At 55.8% G+C, this 22,853-nt stretch overlaps 1 protein-coding gene across 1 annotated transcript in view; it reads right to left on the reverse strand.

The window, feature by feature from the left end:
• LOC137543703 (nucleoplasmin-like protein NO29) overlaps window positions 1-21,359 on the reverse strand; it is a gene marked incomplete at its 3' end in the record, with an annotated part of 38,554 nt that extends 17,195 nt beyond the window's left edge. Inside the window, exons 1-2 of the mRNA XM_068264826.1 lie at window positions 21,222-21,359; window positions 10,193-10,278 (exon numbers count right to left, since the gene is read on the reverse strand). Coding sequence (XP_068120927.1) covers window positions 10,193-10,278; window positions 21,222-21,288 — 153 coding nt within the window. The remainder of the gene's footprint in view (window positions 1-10,192; window positions 10,279-21,221) is intronic.
• Between the last annotated feature and the right edge of the window lie 1,494 nt (window positions 21,360-22,853).

Consider the following 22,853-nt stretch of genomic DNA (forward strand, 5'->3'; position numbering starts at 1 on the left):
ACTCCAGTACCATCGGGGAATAATCACCTCCGATGGCTTGTAACACTGGAAGTGAGCTGTCCAGCCCCTGCGATCCCGCCTAACTTACTCCAGTACCACCGGGGAGTAATCACCTCAGATGGATTGAAACACTGGGAGCGAGCTGTCCAGCCCCTGCGATCCCATCTAACTTACTCCAGTACCATCGGGGAATAATCGCCTCCGATGGCTGGTAACACTGGAAGCGAGCTGTCCAGCCCCTGCGATCCCGCCTAACTTACTCCAGTACCATCGGGGAATAATCACCTCCGGTGGCTTGTAAGACTGGGAGCGAGCTGTCCAGCCCCTGCGATCCCGCCTAACTTACTCCAGTACCATCGGGGAATAATCGCCTCCGATGGCTTGTAAGACTGGGAGCGAGCTGTCCAGCCCCTGCGATCCCGCCTAACTTACTCCAGTACCATCGGGGAATAATCACCTCCGATGGCTTGTAACACTGGGAGCGAGCTGTGCAGCCCCTGCGATCCCGCCTAACTTACTCCAGTACCATCGAGGAATAATCACCTCCGATGGCTTGTAACACTGGGAGCGAGCTGTCCAGCCCCTGCGATCCCGCCTTACTCCAGTACCATCGGGGAATAATCACCTCCGATGGCTTGTAAGACTGGGAGCGAGCTGTCCAGCCCCTGCGATCCCGCCTAACTTACTCCAGTACCATCGGGGAATAATCGCCTCCGATGGCTGGTAACACTGGGAGCGAGCTGTCCAGCCCCTGCGATCCCGCCTAACTTACTCCAGTACCATCGTGGAATAATCACCTCCGATGGCTTGTAAGACTGGGAGCGAGCTGTCCAGCCCCTGCGATCCAATCTAACTTACTCCAGTACCATCGGGGAATAATCGCCTCCGATGGCTGGTAACACTGGAAGCGAGCTGTCCAGCCCCTGCGATCCCGCCTAACTTACTCCAGTACCATCGGGGAATAATCACCTCCGATGGCTTGTAGCTGGTAACACTGGAAGCGAGCTGTCCAGCCCCTGCGATCCCGCCTAACTTACTCCAGTACCATCGGGGAATAATCACCTCCGATGGCTTGTAACACTGGGAGTGAGCTGTCCAGCCCCTGCGATCCCGCCTAACTTACTCCAGTACCATCGGGGAATAATCACCTCCGATGGCTTGTAACACTGGGAGCGAGCTGTCCAGCCCCTGCGATCCCGCATAACTTACTCCAGTACCATCGGGGAGTAATCACCTCCGATGGCTTGTAAGACTGGGAGCGAGCTGTCCAGCCCCTGCGATCCCGCCTAACTTACTCCAGTACCATCTGGGAATAATCACCTCCGATTGCTTGTAACACTGGGAGCGAGCTGTCCAGCCCCTGCGATCCCGCCTATCTTACTCCAGTACCATCGAGGAATAATCACCTCCGATGGCTTGTAAGACTGGGAGCGAGCTGTCCAGCCCCTGCGATCCCGCCTAACTTACTCCAGTACCATCGGGGAATAATCACCTCCGATGGCTTGTAAGACTGGGAGCGAGCTGTCCAGCCCCTGCGATCCCGCCTAACTTACTCCAGTACCATCGGGGAGTAATCACCTCCGATGGCTGGTAACACTGGGAGCGAGCTGTCCAGCCCCTGCGATCCCGCCTAACTTACTCCAGTACCATCAGGGAATAATCACCTCCGATTGCTTGTAACACTGGGAGCGAGCTGTGCAGCCCCTGCGATCCCGCCTAACTTACTCCAGTACCATCGAGGAATAATCACCTCCGATGGCTGGTAACACTGGGAGCGAGCTGTCCAGCCCCTGCGATCCCGCCTAACTTACTCCAGTACCATCGGGGAATATTCGCCTCAGATGGCTTGTAAGACTGGGAGCGAGCTGTCTAGCCCCTGCGATCCCGCCTAACTTACTCCAGTACCATCGGGGAATAATCGCCTCCGATGGCTGGTAACACGGGGAGCGAGCTGTCCAGCCCCTGCGATCCCGCCTAACTTACTCCAGTACCATCGGGGAATAATCACCTCCGATGGCTTGTAACACTGGAAGTGAGCTGTCCAGCCCCTGCGATCCCGCCTAACTTACTCCAGTACCACCGGGGAGTAATCACCTCAGATGGATTGAAACACTGGGAGCGAGCTGTCCAGCCCCTGCGATCCCATCTAACTTACTCCAGTACCATCGGGGAATAATCGCCTCCGATGGCTGGTAACACTGGAAGCGAGCTGTCCAGCCCCTGCGATCCCGCCTAACTTACTCCAGTACCATCGGGGAATAATCACCTCCGGTGGCTTGTAAGACTGGGAGCGAGCTGTCCAGCCCCTGCGATCCCGCCTAACTTACTCCAGTACCATCGGGGAATAATCGCCTCCGATGGCTTGTAAGACTGGGAGCGAGCTGTCCAGCCCCTGCGATCCCGCCTAACTTACTCCAGTACCATCGGGGAATAATCACCTCCGATGGCTTGTAACACTGGGAGCGAGCTGTGCAGCCCCTGCGATCCCGCCTAACTTACTCCAGTACCATCGAGGAATAATCACCTCCGATGGCTTGTAACACTGGGAGCGAGCTGTCCAGCCCCTGCGATCCCGCCTTACTCCAGTACCATCGGGGAATAATCACCTCCGATGGCTTGTAAGACTGGGAGCGAGCTGTCCAGCCCCTGCGATCCCGCCTAACTTACTCCAGTACCATCGGGGAATAATCGCCTCCGATGGCTGGTAACACTGGGAGCGAGCTGTCCAGCCCCTGCGATCCCGCCTAACTTACTCCAGTACCATCGGGGAATAATCACCTCCGATGGCTTGTAACACTGGGAGTGAGCTGTCCAGCCCCTGCGATCCCGCCTAACTTACTCCAGTACCATCGGGGAATAATCACCTCCGATGACTTGTAACACTGGGAGCGAGCTGCCTAGCCCCTGCGATCCCGCCTAACTTACTCCAGTACCATCGGGGAATAATCGCCTCAGATGGCTTGTAAGACTGGGAGCGAGCTGTCTAGCCCCTGCGATCCCGCCTAACTTACTCCAGTACCATCGGGGAATAATCGCCTCCGATGGCTGGTAACACGGGGAGCGAGCTGTCCAGCCCCTGCGATCCCGCCTAACTTACTCCAGTACCATCGGGGAATAATCACCTCCGATGGCTTGTAACACTGGAAGTGAGCTGTCCAGCCCCTGCGATCCCGCCTAACTTACTCCAGTACCATCGGGGAATAATCACCTCCGATGGCTTGTAACACTGGGAGCGAGCTGTCCAGCCCCTGCGATCCCGCCTTACTTACTCCAGTACCATCGGGGAATAATCACCTCCGATGGCTTGTAACACTGGGAGCGAGCTGTCCAGCCCCTGCGATCCCGCCTAACTTAATCCAGTACCATCGGGGAATAATCACCTCCGATGGCTTGTAACACTGGGAGCGAGCTGTCCAGCCCCCGCCATCCCGCCTTACTCCAGTACCATCGGGGAATCGCCTCCGATGGCTGGTAAGACTGGGAGCGAGCTGTCCAGCCCCTGCGATCCCGCCTAACTTACTCCAGTACCATCGGGGAATAATCGCCTCCGATGGCTTGTAACACTGGGAGCGAGCTGTCCAGCCCCTGCGATCCCGCCTAACTTACTCCAGTACCATCGGGGAATAATCACCTTCGATGGCTTGTAACACTGGGAGCGAGCTGTCCAGCCCCTGCGATCCCGCCTAACTTACTCAAGTACCATCGGGGAATAATCACCTCTGATGGCTGGTAACACTGGGAGCGAGCTGTCCAGCCCTGCGATCCCGCCTAACTTACTCCAGTACCATCGGGGAATAATCGCCTCCGATGGCTTGTAACACTGGGAGCGAGCTGTCCAGCCTCAGCGATCCTGCCTAACTTACTCCAGTACCATCGGGGAATAATCGCCTCCGATGGCTGGTAACACTGGGAGCGAGCTGTCCAGCCCCTGCGATCCCGCCTAACTTACTCCAGTACCATCGGGAAATAATCGCCTCCGATGGCTGGTAACACTGGGAGCGAGCTGTCCAGCCCCTGCGATCCCGCCTAACTTACTCCAGTACCATCGGGGAATAATCGCCTCCGATGGCTGGTAAGACTGGGAGCGAGCTGTCCAGCCCCTGCGATCCCGCTTAACTTGCTCCAGTACCATCGGGGAATAATCACCTCCGATGGCTTGTAAGACTGGGAGCGAGCTGTCCAGCCCCTGCGATCCCGCCTAACTTACTCCAGTACCATCGAGGAATAATCACCTCCGATGGCTGGTAACACTGGGAGCGAGCTGTCCAGCCCCTGCGATCCCATCTAACTTACTCCAGTACCATCGGGGAAAAATCACCTCCGATGGCTTGTAAGACTGGGAGCGAGTTGACGTTAAAAGACAGGTTGCTGGGTCATCAGGTAATGTGACACCGTGCGCCAATCCTGTCTAATCTGGCACAGTTACCATTCGGGGAATAGTCGCATCCAATGGCTTGAATTATGGTGAACAGACTAACGCCTAAGATTGGTTGCACCGCTGCCGGCAATGTGACGTATGCGCCATCACCCTCCAATTCCTGTTTCCTTTGCCGCAGTTTACCATTCTGCCTCAGACCCTGAGGGAATCCTGAAGGTAGTCAGCACTGCAGGCAAAGTAACCTGATGGATTGGTTGGTAAGTCCACACACAGTCCAATTTCAATTGTATGTACAATCGATACAATGTGTGATCTCATATAGAGACGAGGTTGCTGCCACCAATCCGCAATAAAAGCGTGCAAATACGCCAAGTCTAACTCTAGCTAAATCCTGTAGGAAAAAGGGTTAACTCACAACCTTTCTAGAGATAGCAAAACTAAGAACGTTAATAAAACGGTTATGGTAACGTCTCTCTCTTAGAAGATGTGAATCCTTTGCGGACCTTTTCAGAACGGCACTTAGATTAACGATTTTTAATTATTTTAAGAAATAATGCAGAACTAAATATAGCAATTGAAACAAATCGATACAGTAAAAAAGGATTACATGTGAAAATAATAACTAGTTCTGGTCTGAGCAATGTGTCAAGTTACCGTATGTCCTTTGTGATAATAAATCCAAACAAAAGAGACATAAAATCCAATTAGAATCCAACTAGAAAGTTCTGTGGATAGAAGTCCATGGATAACACAGCCAATCCGTGATGGTATATGGATGGCTGGAGTCTCTCCATGGATAACACAGCCAATCCGTGATGGTATATTGATGGCTGGAGTCTCTCCGTGGATAACACAGCCAATCCGTGATGGTATATGGATGGCTGGGCTCTCCATGGATAACACAGCCAATCCGTGATGGTATATGGATGGCCGGAGTCTCCCCATGGATAACACAGCCAATCCGTGATGGTATATGGATGGCCGGAGTCTCCCCATGGATAACACAGCCAATCCATGATGGTATATGGATGGCTGGAGTCTCTCCATGGATAACACAGCCAATCTGTGATGGTATATGGATGGCTGGAGTCTCTCCATGGGTAACACAGCCAATCCGTGATGGTATATGGATGGCTGGGCTCTCCATGGATAACACAGCCAATCCGTGATGGTATATGGATGGCTGGAGTCTCTCCATGGATAACACAGCCAATCCGTGATGGTATATGGATGGCCGGAGTCTCTCCATGGATAACACAGCCAATCCGTGATGGTATATGGATGGCCGGAGTCTCTCCATGGATAACACAGCCAATCCGTGATGGTATATGGATGGCTGGAGTCTCTCCATGGATAACACAGCCAATCCGTGATGGTATATGGATGGCTGGAGTCTCTCCATGGATAACACAGCCAATCCGTGATGGTGTATGGATGGATGGGCTCTCCATAACACAGCCAATCAGTGATGGTATAAGGATGGCTGGAGTCTCTCCCCCTCAGCCTGGGTTTCCAGCCAATTTAACCCTTTCTCTGCTAGAGGGTGAGGAAGGTAACAAGAGAGGTTCCCCCACCCTCAGCAATCTGACCTCAGGCTTAAGTCCGGCCCTTTTGTCTTAGGGACCAAATTGGGTATGTTCTCCAATTCTGTCATAACTCGGTGGATATCTTACATATCATATAAAAACCAGCATTTTACATTCCGTCATCATGCTCTGAACCAATCGATAACTAACTTGGGGTGACACCTTCTCTGACTATGGAATCGATATCTCAGGCTGTGAGGCAGCTATGTGATTGAATAACGTCGCAGAAGGTGTACTGAGCTTATCGCATGACGCACTGTGATGTGTGGACCACTGGGCCCCAGCGGTTCCGCAATATCCATCGAATTATGGAATTATTTGGAATGATATATCAAAGTGTAACTAAGGGTCCCACACTGCTGCTAGTGTCCAGGCCTGGCCAATGTCTCAGACTTGTTTATAGCTTTATGACCGGGTGAAGTTCTGGCTTTCTAATCCATGTATCACCACTTCTTATCAAAACCGTTGTAGCAGATCTTGAAGGTAGGATATGACTCAGTTCTAAGGTGGCCACACACGATACAATAAAGTGATCTGATTCAACGGCAATTCGATAAATATGTTCCGATCTCCCAAAAAATAAAAAGATTTTGTTTTTTCATTTGACTTAAAAATTTGATAGGATTTCCCTTTTTATTTACTTTTTTATTTGGAATGCTGGAAATGTTTCTTAAAGAGAACCCGAGGTGGGTTTGAAAAATATTATCTGCATACAGAGGCTGGATCTGCCTATACAGCCCAGCCTCTGTTGCTATCCCAAACCCCCCTAAGGTCCCCCTGCACTCTGCAATCCCTCATAAATCACAGCCACGCTGCTGACAAACAGCTTGTCAGAGCTGGCTGTGTTTATCTCTATAGTGTCAGTCTGCTGCTCTCCCCGCCTCCTGCAGAACTCCAGTCCACGCCTGCATCCCTTCCCTCCCTGCTGATTGGAGGGAAGGGACGGGGGGCAGGGACCGGAGCTATGCAGGAGGCGGGGGAGCAGCTGAGACTGGCACTACAGATTTAAACACAGCCTCACAGCACAGCTGTGATTTATGAGGGATTGCAGAGTGCAGGGGGACCTTAGTGGGGTTTGGGATAGCAACAGAGGCTGGGCTGTATAGGCAGATCCAGCCTCTGTATGCAGATAACATTCTTTAAACACACCTCGGGTTCTCTTTAAATTTTTCTAAAGATTGTATGGTGTGTGTTAAGCCTCATCTACACGCGTAGATGAGGCGGCGATGTGTGTTATCAATCGAGCCGCTGATGCGGCTCGATTTGCTACCGCCGATTCCCTGCTCGTTCCCCGCGAGGGGACAATGGCAGGGAATCGAGCGGAAGATAAGTGGCGCGGCGACAAGCGGGTATCGAATCCGGCGGCTAATCGAGCCGCCGGATCGGAGCCTCATCTACGCATGTAGAGGAGGCTTTAGATTGTCAATTTATTAATATACACACCCCAGCAATTTTCTCAGTTTCCAATAATTTTTATTGTAATCGGGGAAAAATTGAGCATAGGTGTGTGGTACATTAGTCATATTTTTGTTAGTCAGAAAAATTGAATGCAATTCTTAAATTGAACAGATATTTAAAAAATGGTATGGTGTGTGGCCACCTTTATGGCCCCATCTCCAGGGAGAGACAGATAAACAACCTTTCCTTGTAGCAGAGGTCTGGGCTGAAATGAAAATGTTAAAAGGAACCTTAACTGAGAGGGATATGGATGTTTCCTGTTAAACAATACCAGTTGCCTGGCAGTCCTGCTGATCACTTTGGCTGCAGTAGTGGCTGAATCACACCCCTGAAACAAGCATGCAGCTAATCCAGTCTGACTTCAGTCAGAGCACCTGATCTGCATGCTTGTTGAGAGGCTGTGGCTAAAAGTATTAGAGACACAGGATCAGCAGGAGAGCCAGGCAACTGGTATTACTTCAAAAGGAAAAATCCATATCCTTCTCAGTTTAGGTTCCTTTTAAAGAAGCACTCCTACTCGGGCTCTGTGTGCTCATTTTCGTAAGATCGCGCGCATGGCGCATTTCTGCCAGTGAATTCATACGTCACAAAGGGGGATCTATGCAATAATTACAAATCAAACCACATACAGTCCCCTTACCAGACCCCCAGACACCTCTGGCTTATTGCATGCTTATGTGCTGTGATTGTATGCTCATCCGCCGCACTGCACAGCAGCTGGGGTCAGGAGTCATGTTACAGCTATGTCCCTCACGCCTCCTGCTCTGATCACAGCTATGGGCTCACGCCTCCTGCCCTGACCACAGCTATGTGCCCGCCCCCTCATAGCTATGAGCTCACGCCTCATGCCCTGATCACAGCTATGGGCTCACGCCTCCTGCCCGCACCCTCACACCTCTTGCCCTGATCACAGCCTCCTGCCCTGATCACAGCTCTGCACCCTCACGCCTCCTGCCCGATCACAACTATGCCCCCTCATGCCTCCTGCCCTGATCACAGCTATGCCCCTCACGCCTCCTGCCCTGATCAAAGCTCTGCACTCCCACGCATCCTGCCCTGATCACAGCTATGCACCCTCACGCCTCCTGCCCTGATCACAGCTATGCACCCTCACGCCTCCTGCCCTGATCACAGCTATGCACCCTCACGCCTCCTGCCCTGATCACAGCTATGCACCCTCACGCCTCCTGCCCTAATCACAGCTATGCCGCTCACACCTCCTGTCCTGATCACAGCTCTGTACCCTCACGCCTCCTGCCCTGATCACAGCTCTGTACCCTCACGCCTCCTGCCCTGATCACAGCTCTGTACCCTCACGCCTCCTGCCCTGATCACAGCTATGTGCTCACGCCTCCTGCCCTGATCACCGCTATGTGCTCACGCCTCCTGCCCTGATCACCGCTATGTGCTCACGCCTCCTGCCCTGATCACCGCTATGTGCTCACGCCTCCTGCCCTGATCACCGCTATGTGCTCACGCCTCCTGCCCTGATCACCGCTATGTGCTCACGCCTCCTGCCCTGATCACCGCTATGTGCTCACGCCTCCTGCCCTGATCACAGCTCTGCACCCTCACGCCTCCTGCCCTGATCACCGCTATGTGCTCACGCCTCCTGCCCTGATCACCGCTATGTGCTCACGCTTCCTGCCCTGATCACCGCTATGTGCTCACGCCTCCTGCCCTGATCACAGTTATGCCCCTCACGCCTCCTGCCCTGATCACAGCTATGCCCCTCACGCCTCCTGCCCTGATCACAGCTCTGCACCCTCACGCCTCCTGCCCTGATCACAGCTATGCCCCTCACGCCTCCTGCCCTGATCACAGCTATGCCCCTCACGCCTCCTGCCCTGATCACAGCTCTGCACCCTCACGCCTCCTGCCCTGATCACAGCTCTGCACCCTCACGCCTCCTGCCCTGATCACAGCTATGCCCCTCACGCCTCCTGCCCTGATCACAGCTCTGCGCTCACGCCTCCTGCCCTGATCACAGCTCTGCGCTCACGCCTCCTGCCCTGATCACAGCTCTGCGCTCACGCCTCCTGCCCTGATCACAGCTCTGCGCTCACGCCTCCTGCCCTGATCACAGCTATGCCCCTCAGGCCTCCTGCCCTGATTACAGCTATGCACCCTCACGCCTCCTGCTCTGAGCTATGTGCCCTTCCCCCACGCCTTCCACTCTGTGCTATATGCCCGTCCCCTCACGCCTCCCACTCTGACTATGTGCCCGCCCCTGCTGCTCTGAGCTATGTGCCTGCCCCCTCAAGCCTCCCACTCTGAGCTACGTGCCCGCCCCCTCAGGCCTCCCGCTTTGAGCTATGTGCCCGTCCCCTCAGGCCTCCCTCTCTGAGCTATGTGCCCGCCCCCCAGGCCTCCCACTATGTGCCAGTCGCCTCACGCCTCCAGCTCTGAGCTATGTGCCCGCCCCCTCAAGCCTCCCACTCTGAGCTATGTGCCCGCCCCCTCACGCCCCCCACTCTGAGCTATGTGCGCGCCCCCTCACGCCCCCCACTCTGAGCTATGTGCGCGCCCCCTCACGCCCCCCGCTCTGAGCTATGTGCGCGCCCCCTCACGCCCCCCGCTCTGAGCTATGTGCCTGCCCCCTCCCGCCCCCCGCTCTGAGCTATGTGCCTGCCCCCTCCCGCCTCCCGCTCAGAGCTATGTGCCCACCCCCTCACGCCTCATGCCCTGAGCACACACAGCCATGCTTGTAGAGAAGGTTAGCAGACATCGAGGCAAATAATGGAAGGCAGAAGGAACACTGCGGACTCACTGTGCACAAGGATAAGTTGTGTTCATATTCATCCTCTTCATCCACCTGGAATGTATAATGGGACGTCTTCCCAGAGAGTTCACAGCCTGAGGTACAGAGGAGGAAAGACTAATCATTATATACAGGAAGCTAATCATTATACAGGAAGCTAATCATTATACAGGAAGCTAATCATTATATACAGGAAGCTAATCATTATACACGAAGCTAATCATTATACACGAAGCTAATCATTATACACAGGAAGCTAATCATTATACAGGAAGCTAATCATTATACAGGAAGCTAATCATTATAGGAAGCTAATCATTATACAGGGAGTTAATCATTATACAGGAAGCTAATCATTATACAGGAAGCTAATCATTATAGGAAGCTAATCATTATACACGAAGCTAATCATTATATACAGGGAGTTAATCATTATATACAGGAAGCTAATCATTATATACAGGAAGCTAATCATTATACAGGAAGCTAATCATTATACAGGAAGCTAATCATTATACACAGGAAGCTAATCATTATACACAGGAAGCTAATCATTATACACAGGAAGCTAATCATTATACACAGGAAGCTAATCATTATATACAGGGAGTTAATCATTATATACAGGGAGTTAATCATTATATACAGGGAGTTAATCATTATATACAGGAAGCTAATCATTATACAGGAAGCTAATCATTATACACAGGGAGTTAATCATTATATACAGGAAGCCAATCATTATACGGGAAGCTAATCATTATACACAGGGAGCTAATCATTATATATAGGAAACTAATCATTATATACAGGAAGCTAATCATTATATACAGGAAGCTAATCATTATATACAGGAAGCTAATCATTATATACAGGGAGCTAATCATTATATACAGGAAGCTAATCATTATATACAGGAAGCTAATCATTATATACAGGAAGCTAATCATTATATACAGGGAGCTAATCATTATATACAGGGAGCTAATCATTATATACAGGAAGCTAATCATTATATACAGGAAGCTAATCATTATACACAGGAAGCTAATCATTATACACAGGAAGCTAATCATTATACACAGGAAGCTAATCATTATATACAGGAAGCTAATCATTATATACAGGAAGCTAATCATTATACACAGGAAGCTAATCATTATATACAGGAAGCTAATCATTATACAGGGAGCTAATCATTATACAGGGAGCTAATCATTGTATATAGGAAATTAATCATTATATACAGGAAGCTAATCATTATATACAGGAAGCTAATCATTATACAGGAAGCTAATCATTATACACAGGAAGCTAATCATTATACACAGGAAGCTAATCATTATATACGGGAAGCTAATCAATCATTATATACAGGAAGCTAATCATTATATACAGGAAGCTAATCATTATACACAGGAAGCTAATCATTATATACAGGAAGCGAATCATTATATACAGGAAGCTAATCATTATATACAGGAAGCTAATCATTATACAGGAAGCTAATCATCATATACAGGAAGCTCATCATTATATACAGGAAGCTCATCATTATATACAGGAAGCTCATCATTATATACAGGAAGCTAATCATTATATACAGGAAGCTAATCATTATACGGAAAGCTAATCATTATATACAGGAAGCTAATCATTATATACAGGAAGCTAATCATTATACAGGGAGCTAATCATTATATATAGGAAACTAATCATTATATACAGGAAGCTAATCATTATATACAGGAAGCTAATCATTATACACAGGAAGCTAATCATTATACACAGGAAGCTAATCATTATACACAGGAAGCTAATCATTATACACAGGAAGCTAATCATTATACACAGGAAGCTAATCATTATATACAGGAAGCTAATCATTATATACAGGAAGCTAATCATTATACAGGAAGCTAATCATTATATACAGGGAGCTAACCATTATATACAGGGAGCTAACCATTATATACAGGGAGCTAACCATTATATACAGGGAGCTAACCATTATATACAGGGAGCTAACCATTATATACAGGGAGCTAACCATTATATACAGGGAGCTAACCATTATATACAGGGAGCTAACCATTATATACAGGGAGCTAACCATTATATACAGGGAGCTAATCATTATATACAGGAAGCTAATCATTATACACAGGAAGATAATCATTATACACAGGAAGATAATCATTATACACAGGAAGCTCATCATTATACACAGGAAGCTAATCATTATACACAGGAAGCTAATCATTATACACAGGAAGCTAATCATTATACAGACCATTATCCAAATAAACAATGACAAGATTTATAGCAGAGATAATCTAACTGCACTGCCATCTACTGACTGGATGAAGTATCTGTCCCCCAGCCCTGTCTGACATGCTGGTACTTGTAGTGCAGCAGCCAGCCCTGCCTGGCATTCTGGTACTTGTAGTGCAGCAGCCAGCCCTCTGTCCCCCAGCCCTGCCTGGCATTCTGGTACTTGTAGTGCAGCAGCCGGCCCTATGTCCCCCTGCCTGGCATTCTGGTACTTGTAGTGCAGCAGCCGGCCCTCTGTCCCCCTGCCTGGCATGCTGGTACTTGTAGTGCAGCAGCCGGCCCTCTGTCCCCCTGCCTGGCATGCTGGTACTTGTAGTGCAGCAGCCAGCCCTCTGTCCCCCTGCCTGGCATGCTGGTACTTGTAGTGCAGCAGCCAGCCCTCTGTCCCCCTGCCTGGCATGCTGGTACTTGTAGTGCAGCAGCCAGCCCTCTGTCCCCCTGCCTGGCATGCTGGTACTTGTAGTGCAGCAGCCAGCCCTCTGTCCCCCTGCCTGGCATGCTGGTACTTGTAGTGCAGCAGCCAGCCCTCTGTCCCCCTGCCTGGCATGCTGGTACTTGTAGTGCAGCAGCCGGCCCTCTGTCCCCCTGCCTGGCATGCTGATACTTGTAGTGCAGCAGCCAGCCCTCTGTCCCCCCTGCCTGGCATGCTGGTACTTGTAGTGCAGCAGCCGGCCCTCTGTCCCCCAGCCTGGCATGCTGGTACTTGTAGTGCAGCAGCCGGCCCTCTGTCCCCCAGCCTGGCATGCTGATACTTGTAGTGCAGCAGCCAGCCCTCTGTCCCCCAGCCTGGCATGCTGATACTTGTAGTGCAGCAGCCGGCCCTCTGTCCCCCCTGCCTGGCATGCTGGTACTTGTAGTGCAGCAGCCAGCCCTCTGTCCCCCAGCCTGGCATGCTGATACTTGTAGTGCAGCAGCCAGCCCTCTGTCCCCCAGCCTGGCATGCTGGTACTTGTAGTGCAGCAGCCAGCCCTCTGTCCCCCAGCCTGGCATGCTGGTACTTGTAGTGCAGCAGCCAGCCCTCTGTCCCCCTGCCTGGCATGCTGGTACTTGTAGTGCAGCAGCCAGCCCTCTGTCCCCCTGCCTGGCATGCTGGTACTTGTAGTGCAGCAGCCGGCCCTCTGTCCCCCTGCCTGGCATGCTGATACTTGTAGTGCAGCAGCCAGCCCTCTGTCCCCCCTGCCTGGCATGCTGGTACTTGTAGTGCAGCAGCCGGCCCTCTGTCCCTCAGCCTGGCATGCTGGTACTTGTAGTGCAGCAGCCGGCCCTCTGTCCCCCAGCCTGGCATGCTGATACTTGTAGTGCAGCAGCCAGCCCTCTGTCCCCCAGCCTGGCATGCTGATACTTGTAGTGCAGCAGCCGGCCCTCTGTCCCCCCTGCCTGGCATGCTGGTACTTGTAGTGCAGCAGCCAGCCCTCTGTCCCCCAGCCTGGCATGCTGATACTTGTAGTGCAGCAGCCAGCCCTCTGTCCCCCAGCCTGGCATGCTGGTACTTGTAGTGCAGCAGCCAGCCCTCTGTCCCCCAGCCTGGCATGCTGGTACTTGTAGTGCAGCAGCCAGCCCTCTGTCCCCCTGCCTGGCATGCTGGTACTTGTAGTGCAGCAGCCAGCCCTCTGTCCCCCTGCCTGGCATGCTGGTACTTGTAGTGCAGCAGCCAGCCCTCTGTCCCCCTGCCTGGCATGCTGGTACTTGTAGTGCAGCAGCCGGCTCTCTGTCCCCCTGCCTGGCATGCTGGTACTTGTAGTGCAGCAGCCAGCCCTCTGTCCCCCAGCCTGGCATGCTGGTACTTGTAGTGCAGCAGCCGGCCCTCTGTCCCCCTGCCTGGCATGCTGGTACTTGTAGTGCAGCAGCCGGCCCTATGTCCCCCTGCCTGGCATTCTGGTACTTGTAGTGCAGCAGCCAGCCCTCTGTCCCCCTGCCTGGCATGCTGGTACTTGTAGTGCAGCAGCCAGCCCTCTGTCCCCCTGCCTGGCATGCTGGTACTTGTAGTGCAGCAGCCAGCCCTCTGTCCCCGCCTGGCATGCTGGTACTTGTAGTGCAGCAGCCAGCCCTCTGTCCCCCTGCCTGGCATGCTGGTACTTGTAGTGCAGCAGCCAGCCCTCTGTCCCCCTGCCTGGCATGCTGGTACTTGTAGTGCAGCAGCCAGCCCTCTGTCCCCCTGCCTGGCATGCTGGTACTTGTAGTGCAGCAGCCGGCCCTCTGTCCCCCTGCCTGGCATGCTGGTACTTGTAGTGCAGCAGCCGGCCCTCTGTCCCCCTGCCTGGCATGCTGATACTTGTAGTGCAGCAGCCAGCCCTCTGTCCCCCCTGCCTGGCATGCTGGTACTTGTAGTGCAGCAGCCGGCCCTCTGTCCCCCAGCCTGGCATGCTGGTACTTGTAGTGCAGCAGCCGGCCCTCTGTCCCCCAGCCTGGCATGCTGATACTTGTAGTGCAGCAGCCAGCCCTCTGTCCCCCTGCCTGGCATGCTGATACTTGTAGTGCAGCAGCCGGCCCTCTGTCCCCCCTGCCTGGCATGCTGGTACTTGTAGTGCAGCAGCCAGCCCTCTGTCCCCCAGCCTGGCATGCTGATACTTGTAGTGCAGCAGCCAGCCCTCTGTCCCCCAGCCTGGCATGCTGGTACTTGTAGTGCAGCAGCCAGCCCTCTGTCCCCCTGCCTGGCATGCTGGTACTTGTAGTGCAGCAGCCAGCCCTCTGTCCCCCTGCCTGGCATGCTGGTACTTGTAGTGCAGCAGCCAGCCCTCTGTCCCCCTGCCTGGCATGCTGGTACTTGTAGTGCAGCAGCCAGCCCTCTGTCCCCCTGCCTGGCATGCTGGTACTTGTAGTGCAGCAGCCAGCCCTCTGTCCCCCAGCCTGGCATGCTGGTACTTGTAGTGCAGCAGCCAGCCCTCTGTCCCCCAGCCTGGCATGCTGGTACTTGTAGTGCAGCAGCCGGCCCTCTGTCCCCCTACCTGGCATGCTGGTACTTGTAGTGCAGCAGCCAGCCCTCTGTCCCCCCTGCCTGGCATGCTGGTACTTGTAGTGCAGCAGCCGGCTCTCTGTCCCCCTGCCTGGCATGCTGGTACTTGTAGTGCAGCAGCCAGCCCTCTGTCCCCCTGCCTGGCATGCTGGTACTTGTAGTGCAGCAGCCGGCCCTCTGTCCCCCTGCCTGGCATGCTGGTACTTGTAGTGCAGCAGCCGGCCCTCTGTCCCCCTGCCTGGCATGCTGGTACTTGTAGTGCAGCAGCCGGCCCTCTGTCCCCCTGCCTGGCATGCTGGTACTTGTAGTGCAGCAGCCGGCCCTCTGTCCCCCTGCCTGGCATGCTGGTACTTGTAGTGCAGCAGCCGGCCCTCTGTCCCCCTGCCTGGCATGCTGATACTTGTAGTGCAGCAGCCAGCCCTCTGTCCCCCTGCCTGGCATGCTGGTACTTGTAGTGCAGCAGCCAGCCCTCTGTCCCCCTGCCTGGCATGCTGGTACTTGTAGTGCAGCAGCCAGCCCTCTGTCCCCCTGCCTGGCATGCTGGTACTTGTAGTGCAGCAGCCGGCCCTCTGTCCCCCTGCCTGGCATGCTGATACTTGTAGTGCAGCAGCCAGCCCTCTGTCCCCCTGCCTGGCATGCTGGTACTTGTAGTGCAGCAGCCAGCCCTCTGTCCCCCAGCCTGGCATGCTGGTACTTGTAGTGCAGCAGCCGGCCCTCTGTCCCCCTGCCTGGCATGCTGATACTTGTAGTGCAGCAGCCAGCCCTCTGTCCCCCCTGCCTGGCATGCTGGTACTTGTAGTGCAGCAGCCGGCCCTCTGTCCCCCAGCCTGGCATGCTGGTACTTGTAGTGCAGCAGCCGGCCCTCTGTCCCCCTGCCTGGCATGCTGATACTTGTAGTGCAGCAGCCAGCCCTCTGTCCCCCTGCCTGACATGCTGGTACTTGTAGTGCAGCAGCCGGCCCTCTGTCCCCCTGCCTGGCATGCTGATACTTGTAGTGCAGCAGCCAGCCCTCTGTCCCCCCTGCCTGGCATGCTGGTACTTGTAGTGCAGCAGCCGGCCCTCTGTCCGGCATGCTGATACTTGTAGTGCAGCAGCCAGCCCTCTGTCCCCCAGCCTGGCATGCTAATACTTGTAGTGCAGCAGCCAGCCCTCTGTCCCCCCTGCCTGGCATGCTGGTACTTGTAGTGCAGCAGCCGGCCCTCTGTCCCCCAGCCTGGCATGCTGGTACTTGTAGTGCAGCAGCCGGCCCTCTGTCCCCCTGCCTGGCATGCTGATACTTGTAGTGCAGCAGCCAGCCCTCTGTCCCCCTGCCTGGCATGCTGGTACTTGTAGTGCAGCAGCCGGCCCTCTGTCCCCCTGCCTGGCATGCTGATACTTGTAGTGCAGCAGCCAGCCCTCTGTCCCACCTGCCTGGCATGCTGGTACTTGTAGTGCAGCAGCCGGCCCTCTGTCCCTCTGCCTGGCATGCTGATACTTGTAGTGCAGCAGCCAGCCCTCTGTCCCCCAGCCTGGCATGCTGATACTTGTAGTGCAGCAGCCGGCCCTCTGTCCCCCCCTGCCTGGCATGCTGGTACTTGTAGTGCAGCAGCCGGCCCTCTGTCCCTCTGCCTGGCATGCTGATACTTGTAGTGCAGCAGCCAGCCCTCTGTCCCTCTGCCTGGCATGCTGATACTTGTAGTGCAGCAGCCAGCCCTCTGTCCCCCCTGCCTGGCATGCTGGTACTTGTAGTGCAGCAGCCGGCCCTCTGTCCCTCTGCCTGGCATGCTGATACTTGTAGTGCAGCAGCCGGCCCTCTGTCCCCCTGCCTGGCATGCTGATACTTGTAGTGCAGCAGCCAGCCCTCTGTCCCCCTGCCTGGCATGCTGGTACTTGTAGTGCAGCAGCCGGCCCTCTGTCCCCCTGCCTGGCATGCTGATACTTGTAGTGCAGCAGCCAGCCCTCTGTCCCCCCTGCCTGGCATGCTGGTACTTGTAGTGCAGCAGCCGGCCCTCTGTCTGGCATGCTGATACTTGTAGTGCAGCAGCCAGCCCTCTGTCCCCCCCTGCCTGGCATGCTGGTACTTGTAGTGCAGCAGCCGGCCCTCTGTCCCTCTGCCTGGCATGCTGATACTTGTAGTGCAGCAGCCGGCCCTCTGTCCCCCTGCCTGGCATGCTGGTACTTGTAGTGCAGCAGCCAGCCCTCTGTCCCTCTGCCTGGCATGCTGATACTTGTAGTGCAGCAGCCGGCCCTCTGTCCCCCTGCCTGGCATGCTGGTACTTGTAGTGCAGCAGCCAGCCCTCTGTCCCTCTGCCTGGCATGCTGATACTTGTAGTGCAGCAGCCAGCCCTCTGTCCCCCAGCCTGGCATGCTGGTACTTGTAGTGCAGCAGCCAGCCCTCTGTCCCCCAGCCTGGCATGCTGGTACTTGTAGTGCAGCAGCCAGCCCTCTGTCCCCCTGCCTGGCATGCTGGTACTTGTAGTGCAGCAGCCGGCCCTCTGTCCCCCTGCCTGGCATGCTGGTACTTGTAGTGCAGCAGCCGGCCCTCTGTCCCCCTGCCTGGCATGCTGGTACTTGTAGTGCAGCAGCCAGCCCTCTGTCCCCCCTGCCTGGCATGCTGGTACTTGTAGTGCAGCAGCCGGCCCTCTGTCTGGCATGCTGATACTTGTAGTGCAGCAGCCAGCCCTCTGTCCCCCAGCCTGGCATGCTGATACTTGTAGTGCAGCAGCCAGCCCTCTGTCCCCCCCTGCCTGGCATGCTGGTACTTGTAGTGCAGCAGCCGGCCCTCTGTCCCCCTGCCTGGCATGCTGGTACTTGTAGTGCAGCAGCCGGCCCTCTGTCCCTCTGCCTGGCATGCTGGTACTTGTAGTGCAGCAGCCGGCCCTCTGTCCCTCTGCCTGGCATGCTGGTACTTGTAGTGCAGCAGCCAGCCCTCTGTCCCCCTGCCTGGCATGCTGGTACTTGTAGTGCAGCAGCCGGCCCTCTGTCCCCCTGCCTGGCATGCTGGTACTTGTAGTGCAGCAGCCGGCCCTCTGTCCCCCTGCCTGGCATGCTGGTACTTGTAGTGCAGCAGCCGGCCCTCTGTCCCCCTGCCTGGCATGCTGGTACTTGTAGTGCAGCAGCCGGCCCTCTGTCCCCCTGCCTGGCATGCTGGTACTTGTAGTGCAGCAGCCGGCCCTCTGTCCCCCTGCCTGGCATGCTGATACTTGTAGTGCAGCAGCCAGCCCTCTGTCCCCCCTGCCTGGCATGCTGGTACTTGTAGTGCAGCAGCCGGCCCTCTGTCCGGCATGCTGATACTTGTAGTGCAGCAGCCAGCCCTCTGTCCCCCAGCCTGGCATGCTAATACTTGTAGTGCAGCAGCCAGCCCTCTGTCCCCCCTGCCTGGCATGCTGGTACTTGTAGTGCAGCAGCCGGCCCTCTGCCCCCCAGCCTGGCATGCTGGTACTTGTAGTGCAGCAGCCGGCCCTCTGTCCCCCTGCCTGGCATGCTGATACTTGTAGTGCAGCAGCCAGCCCTCTGTCCCCCTGCCTGGCATGCTGGTACTTGTAGTGCAGCAGCCGGCCCTCTGTCCCCCTGCCTGGCATGCTGATACTTGTAGTGCAGCAGCCAGCCCTCTGTCCCACCTGCCTGGCATGCTGGTACTTGTAGTGCAGCAGCCGGCCCTCTGTCCCTCTGCCTGGCATGCTGATACTTGTAGTGCAGCAGCCAGCCCTCTGTCCCCCAGCCTGGCATGCTGATACTTGTAGTGCAGCAGCCGGCCCTCTGTCCCCCCCTGCCTGGCATGCTGGTACTTGTAGTGCAGCAGCCGGCCCTCTGTCCCTCTGCCTGGCATGCTGATACTTGTAGTGCAGCAGCCAGCCCTCTGTCCCTCTGCCTGGCATGCTGATACTTGTAGTGCAGCAGCCAGCCCTCTGTCCCCCCTGCCTGGCATGCTGGTACTTGTAGTGCAGCAGCCGGCCCTCTGTCCCTCTGCCTGGCATGCTGATACTTGTAGTGCAGCAGCCGGCCCTCTGTCCCCCTGCCTGGCATGCTGATACTTGTAGTGCAGCAGCCAGCCCTCTGTCCCCCTGCCTGGCATGCTGATACTTGTAGTGCAGCAGCCGGCCCTCTGTCCCTCTGCCTGGCATGCTGATACTTGTAGTGCAGCAGCCGGCCCTCTGTCCCCCTGCCTGGCATGCTGATACTTGTAGTGCAGCAGCCGGCCCTCTGTCCCCCTGCCTGGCATGCTGATACTTGTAGTGCAGCAGCCAGCCCTCTGTCCCCCTGCCTGGCATGCTGGTACTTGTAGTGCAGCAGCCGGCCCTCTGTCTGGCATGCTGATACTTGTAGTGCAGCAGCCAGCCCTCTGTCCCCCCCTGCCTGGCATGCTGGTACTTGTAGTGCAGCAGCCGGCCCTCTGTCCCTCTGCCTGGCATGCTGATACTTGTAGTGCAGCAGCCGGCCCTCTGTCCCCCTGCCTGGCATGCTGGTACTTGTAGTGCAGCAGCCAGCCCTCTGTCCCTCTGCCTGGCATGCTGATACTTGTAGTGCAGCAGCCGGCCCTCTGTCCCCCTGCCTGGCATGCTGGTACTTGTAGTGCAGCAGCCAGCCCTCTGTCCCTCTGCCTGGCATGCTGGTACTTGTAGTGCAGCAGCCAGCCCTCTGTCCCCCAGCCTGGCATGCTGGTACTTGTAGTGCAGCAGCCAGCCCTCTGCCCCCCTGCCTGGCATGCTGGTACTTGTAGTGCAGCAGCCGGCCCTCTGTCCCCCTGCCTGGCATGCTGGTACTTGTAGTGCAGCAGCCGGCCCTCTGTCCCCCTGCCTGGCATGCTGGTACTTGTAGTGCAGCAGCCGGCCCTCTGTCCCCCCTGCCTGGCATGCTGGTACTTGTAGTGCAGCAGCCAGCCCTCTGTCCCCCCTGCCTGGCATGCTGGTACTTGTAGTGCAGCAGCCAGCCCTCTGTCCCCCCTGCCTGGCATGCTGGTACTTGTAGTGCAGCAGCCAGCCCTCTGTCCCCCCTGCCTGGCATGCTGGTACTTGTAGTGCAGCAGCCAGCCCTCTGTCCCCCCTGCCTGGCATGCTGGTACTTGTAGTGCAGCAGCCGGCCCTCTGTCCCCCTGCCTGGCATGCTGGTACTTGTAGTGCAGCAGCCAGCCCTCTGTCCCTCTGCCTGGCATGCTGATACTTGTAGTGCAGCAGCCGGCCCTCTGTCCCCCTGCCTGGCATGCTGGTACTTGTAGTGCAGCAGCCAGCCCTCTGTCCCTCTGCCTGGCATGCTGATACTTGTAGTGCAGCAGCCAGCCCTCTGTCCCCCAGCCTGGCATGCTGGTACTTGTAGTGCAGCAGCCAGCCCTCTGTCCCCCTGCCTGGCATGCTGGTACTTGTAGTGCAGCAGCCGGCCCTCTGTCCCCCTGCCTGGCATGCTGGTACTTGTAGTGCAGCAGCCGGCCCTCTGTCCCCCTGCCTGGCATGCTGGTACTTGTAGTGCAGCAGCCGGCCCTCTGTCCCCCTGCCTGGCATGCTGGTACTTGTAGTGCAGCAGCCAGCCCTCTGTCCCCCTGCCTGGCATGCTGGTACTTGTAGTGCAGCAGCCAGCCCTCTGTTCCCCCTGCCTGGCATGCTGGTACTTGTAGTGCAGCAGCCGGCCCTCTGTCCCCCTGCCTGGCATGCTGGTACTTGTAGTGCAGCAGCCAGCCCTCTGTTCCCCCTGCCTGGCATGCTGGTACTTGTAGTGCAGCAGCCGGCCCTCTGTCCCTCTACCTGGCATGCTGATACTTGTAGTGCAGCAGAGGCTCACCGAACATGTAGGTCTCCTGAGGGTTGGACATTCCGTCCTCCGCCTGCTCACTGAGGAAAGAGCTCATCCCGGAGACTGCACAGCAAACACGTGCGAGACACGGCTACTTCCGCTTCCGCCCGCCTTCCTATCAGTGTATAGCAGAGCGCCCCCTTCCGGGCCCTGCTACACGCCCATGCCGGCCCCTCCCCCTCCTACACGCCCCCTGCAGGCTCCTCCCTCTACACGGCCCTGCAGGCTCCTCCTATCCTACACGCCCCCTGCATGCTCCTCCCCTCCGACACGCCCCCGACGGCTCCTACTCTCACACACTGGCTGCAGCAGTAGGGAAGGAGGAGGGAGGGGTTCTCTGGCTACCTATAGGGTGGGGGGAGGGTAACTGGCTGCCTATAGGGAGGGTAACTGGCTGGCCTATACTGTGGGAGGGGTTTTCTGGCTAACTATAGGGTGGGGGGAGGGTAACTGGCTGCCTATACTGTGGGAGGGGTTCTCAGGCTACCTATAGGGTGGGGGGAGGGTAACTGGCTGCCTATAGTGTGAGAGGGGTTCTCGGGCTACCTATAGGGGGGGGGGGATAACTGTCTGCCTATACTGTGGGAGGGGTTCTCTGGCTACCTATAGGGTGGGGGGAGGGTAACTGGCTGCCTATACTATGGGAGGGGTTCTCTGGCTACCTATAGGGAGGGTAACTGGCTGCCTATAGTGTGGGAGGGGTTCTCTGGCTACCTATAGGGCGGGTAACTGGCTGCGTATACTGTGGGAGGGTTCTCTGGCTACCTAAAGGGGTGGGGGGGGGTGTAACTGGCTGCCTATAGTGTGGGAGGGGTTCTCTGGCTACCTATTGGGAGGGGGAGGGTAACTGGCTGCCAGGGCCCTGCTACACGCCCATGCCGGCCCCTCCCCCTCCTACACGCCCCCTGCAGGCTCCTCCCTCTACACGGTCCTGCAGGCTCCTCCTATCCTACACGACCCCCCTGCATGCTCCTCCCTCCGACACGCCCCCGACGGCTCCTACTCTCACACACTGGCTGCAGCAGTAGGGAAGGAGGAGGGAGGGGTTCTCTGGCTACCTATAGGGTGGGGGGAGGGTAACTGGCTGCCTATAGGGAGGGTAACTAGCTGCCTATACTGTGGGAGGAGTTTTCTGGCTAACTATAGGGTGGGGGGAGGGTAACTGGCTGCCTATACTGTGGGAGGGGTTTTCTGGCTAACTATAGGGTGGGGGGAGGGTAACTGGCTGCCTATACTGTGGGAGGGGTTCTCTGGCTACCTATAGGGTGGGGGGAGGGTAACTGGCTGCCTATACTGTGGGAGGGGTACCCTGGCTACCTATAGGGTGGGGGGGAGGGTAACTGGCTGCCTATACTGTGGGAGGGGTTCTCTGGCTGCCTATAGGGGGGTAACTGGCTGCCTATACTGTGGGAGGGGTTTTCTAGCTAACTATAGGGTGGGGGGAGGGTAACTGGTTGCCTATATTGTGGGAGGGGTTCTCTGGCTACCTATAGGGTGGGGGGAGGGTAACTGGCTACCTATACTGTGGGAGGGGTTCTCTGGCTACCTATAGGGAGGGGGAGGGTAACTGGCTGCCTATACTGTGGGAGGGGTTCTCTGGCTACCTATAGGGTGGGGGAG

The sequence above is a fragment of the Hyperolius riggenbachi genome, unplaced genomic scaffold (genome assembly GCF_040937935.1).
Source record: "Hyperolius riggenbachi isolate aHypRig1 unplaced genomic scaffold, aHypRig1.pri scaffold_171, whole genome shotgun sequence".
Classification (NCBI taxonomy): Eukaryota; Metazoa; Chordata; class Amphibia; order Anura; family Hyperoliidae; genus Hyperolius; species Hyperolius riggenbachi.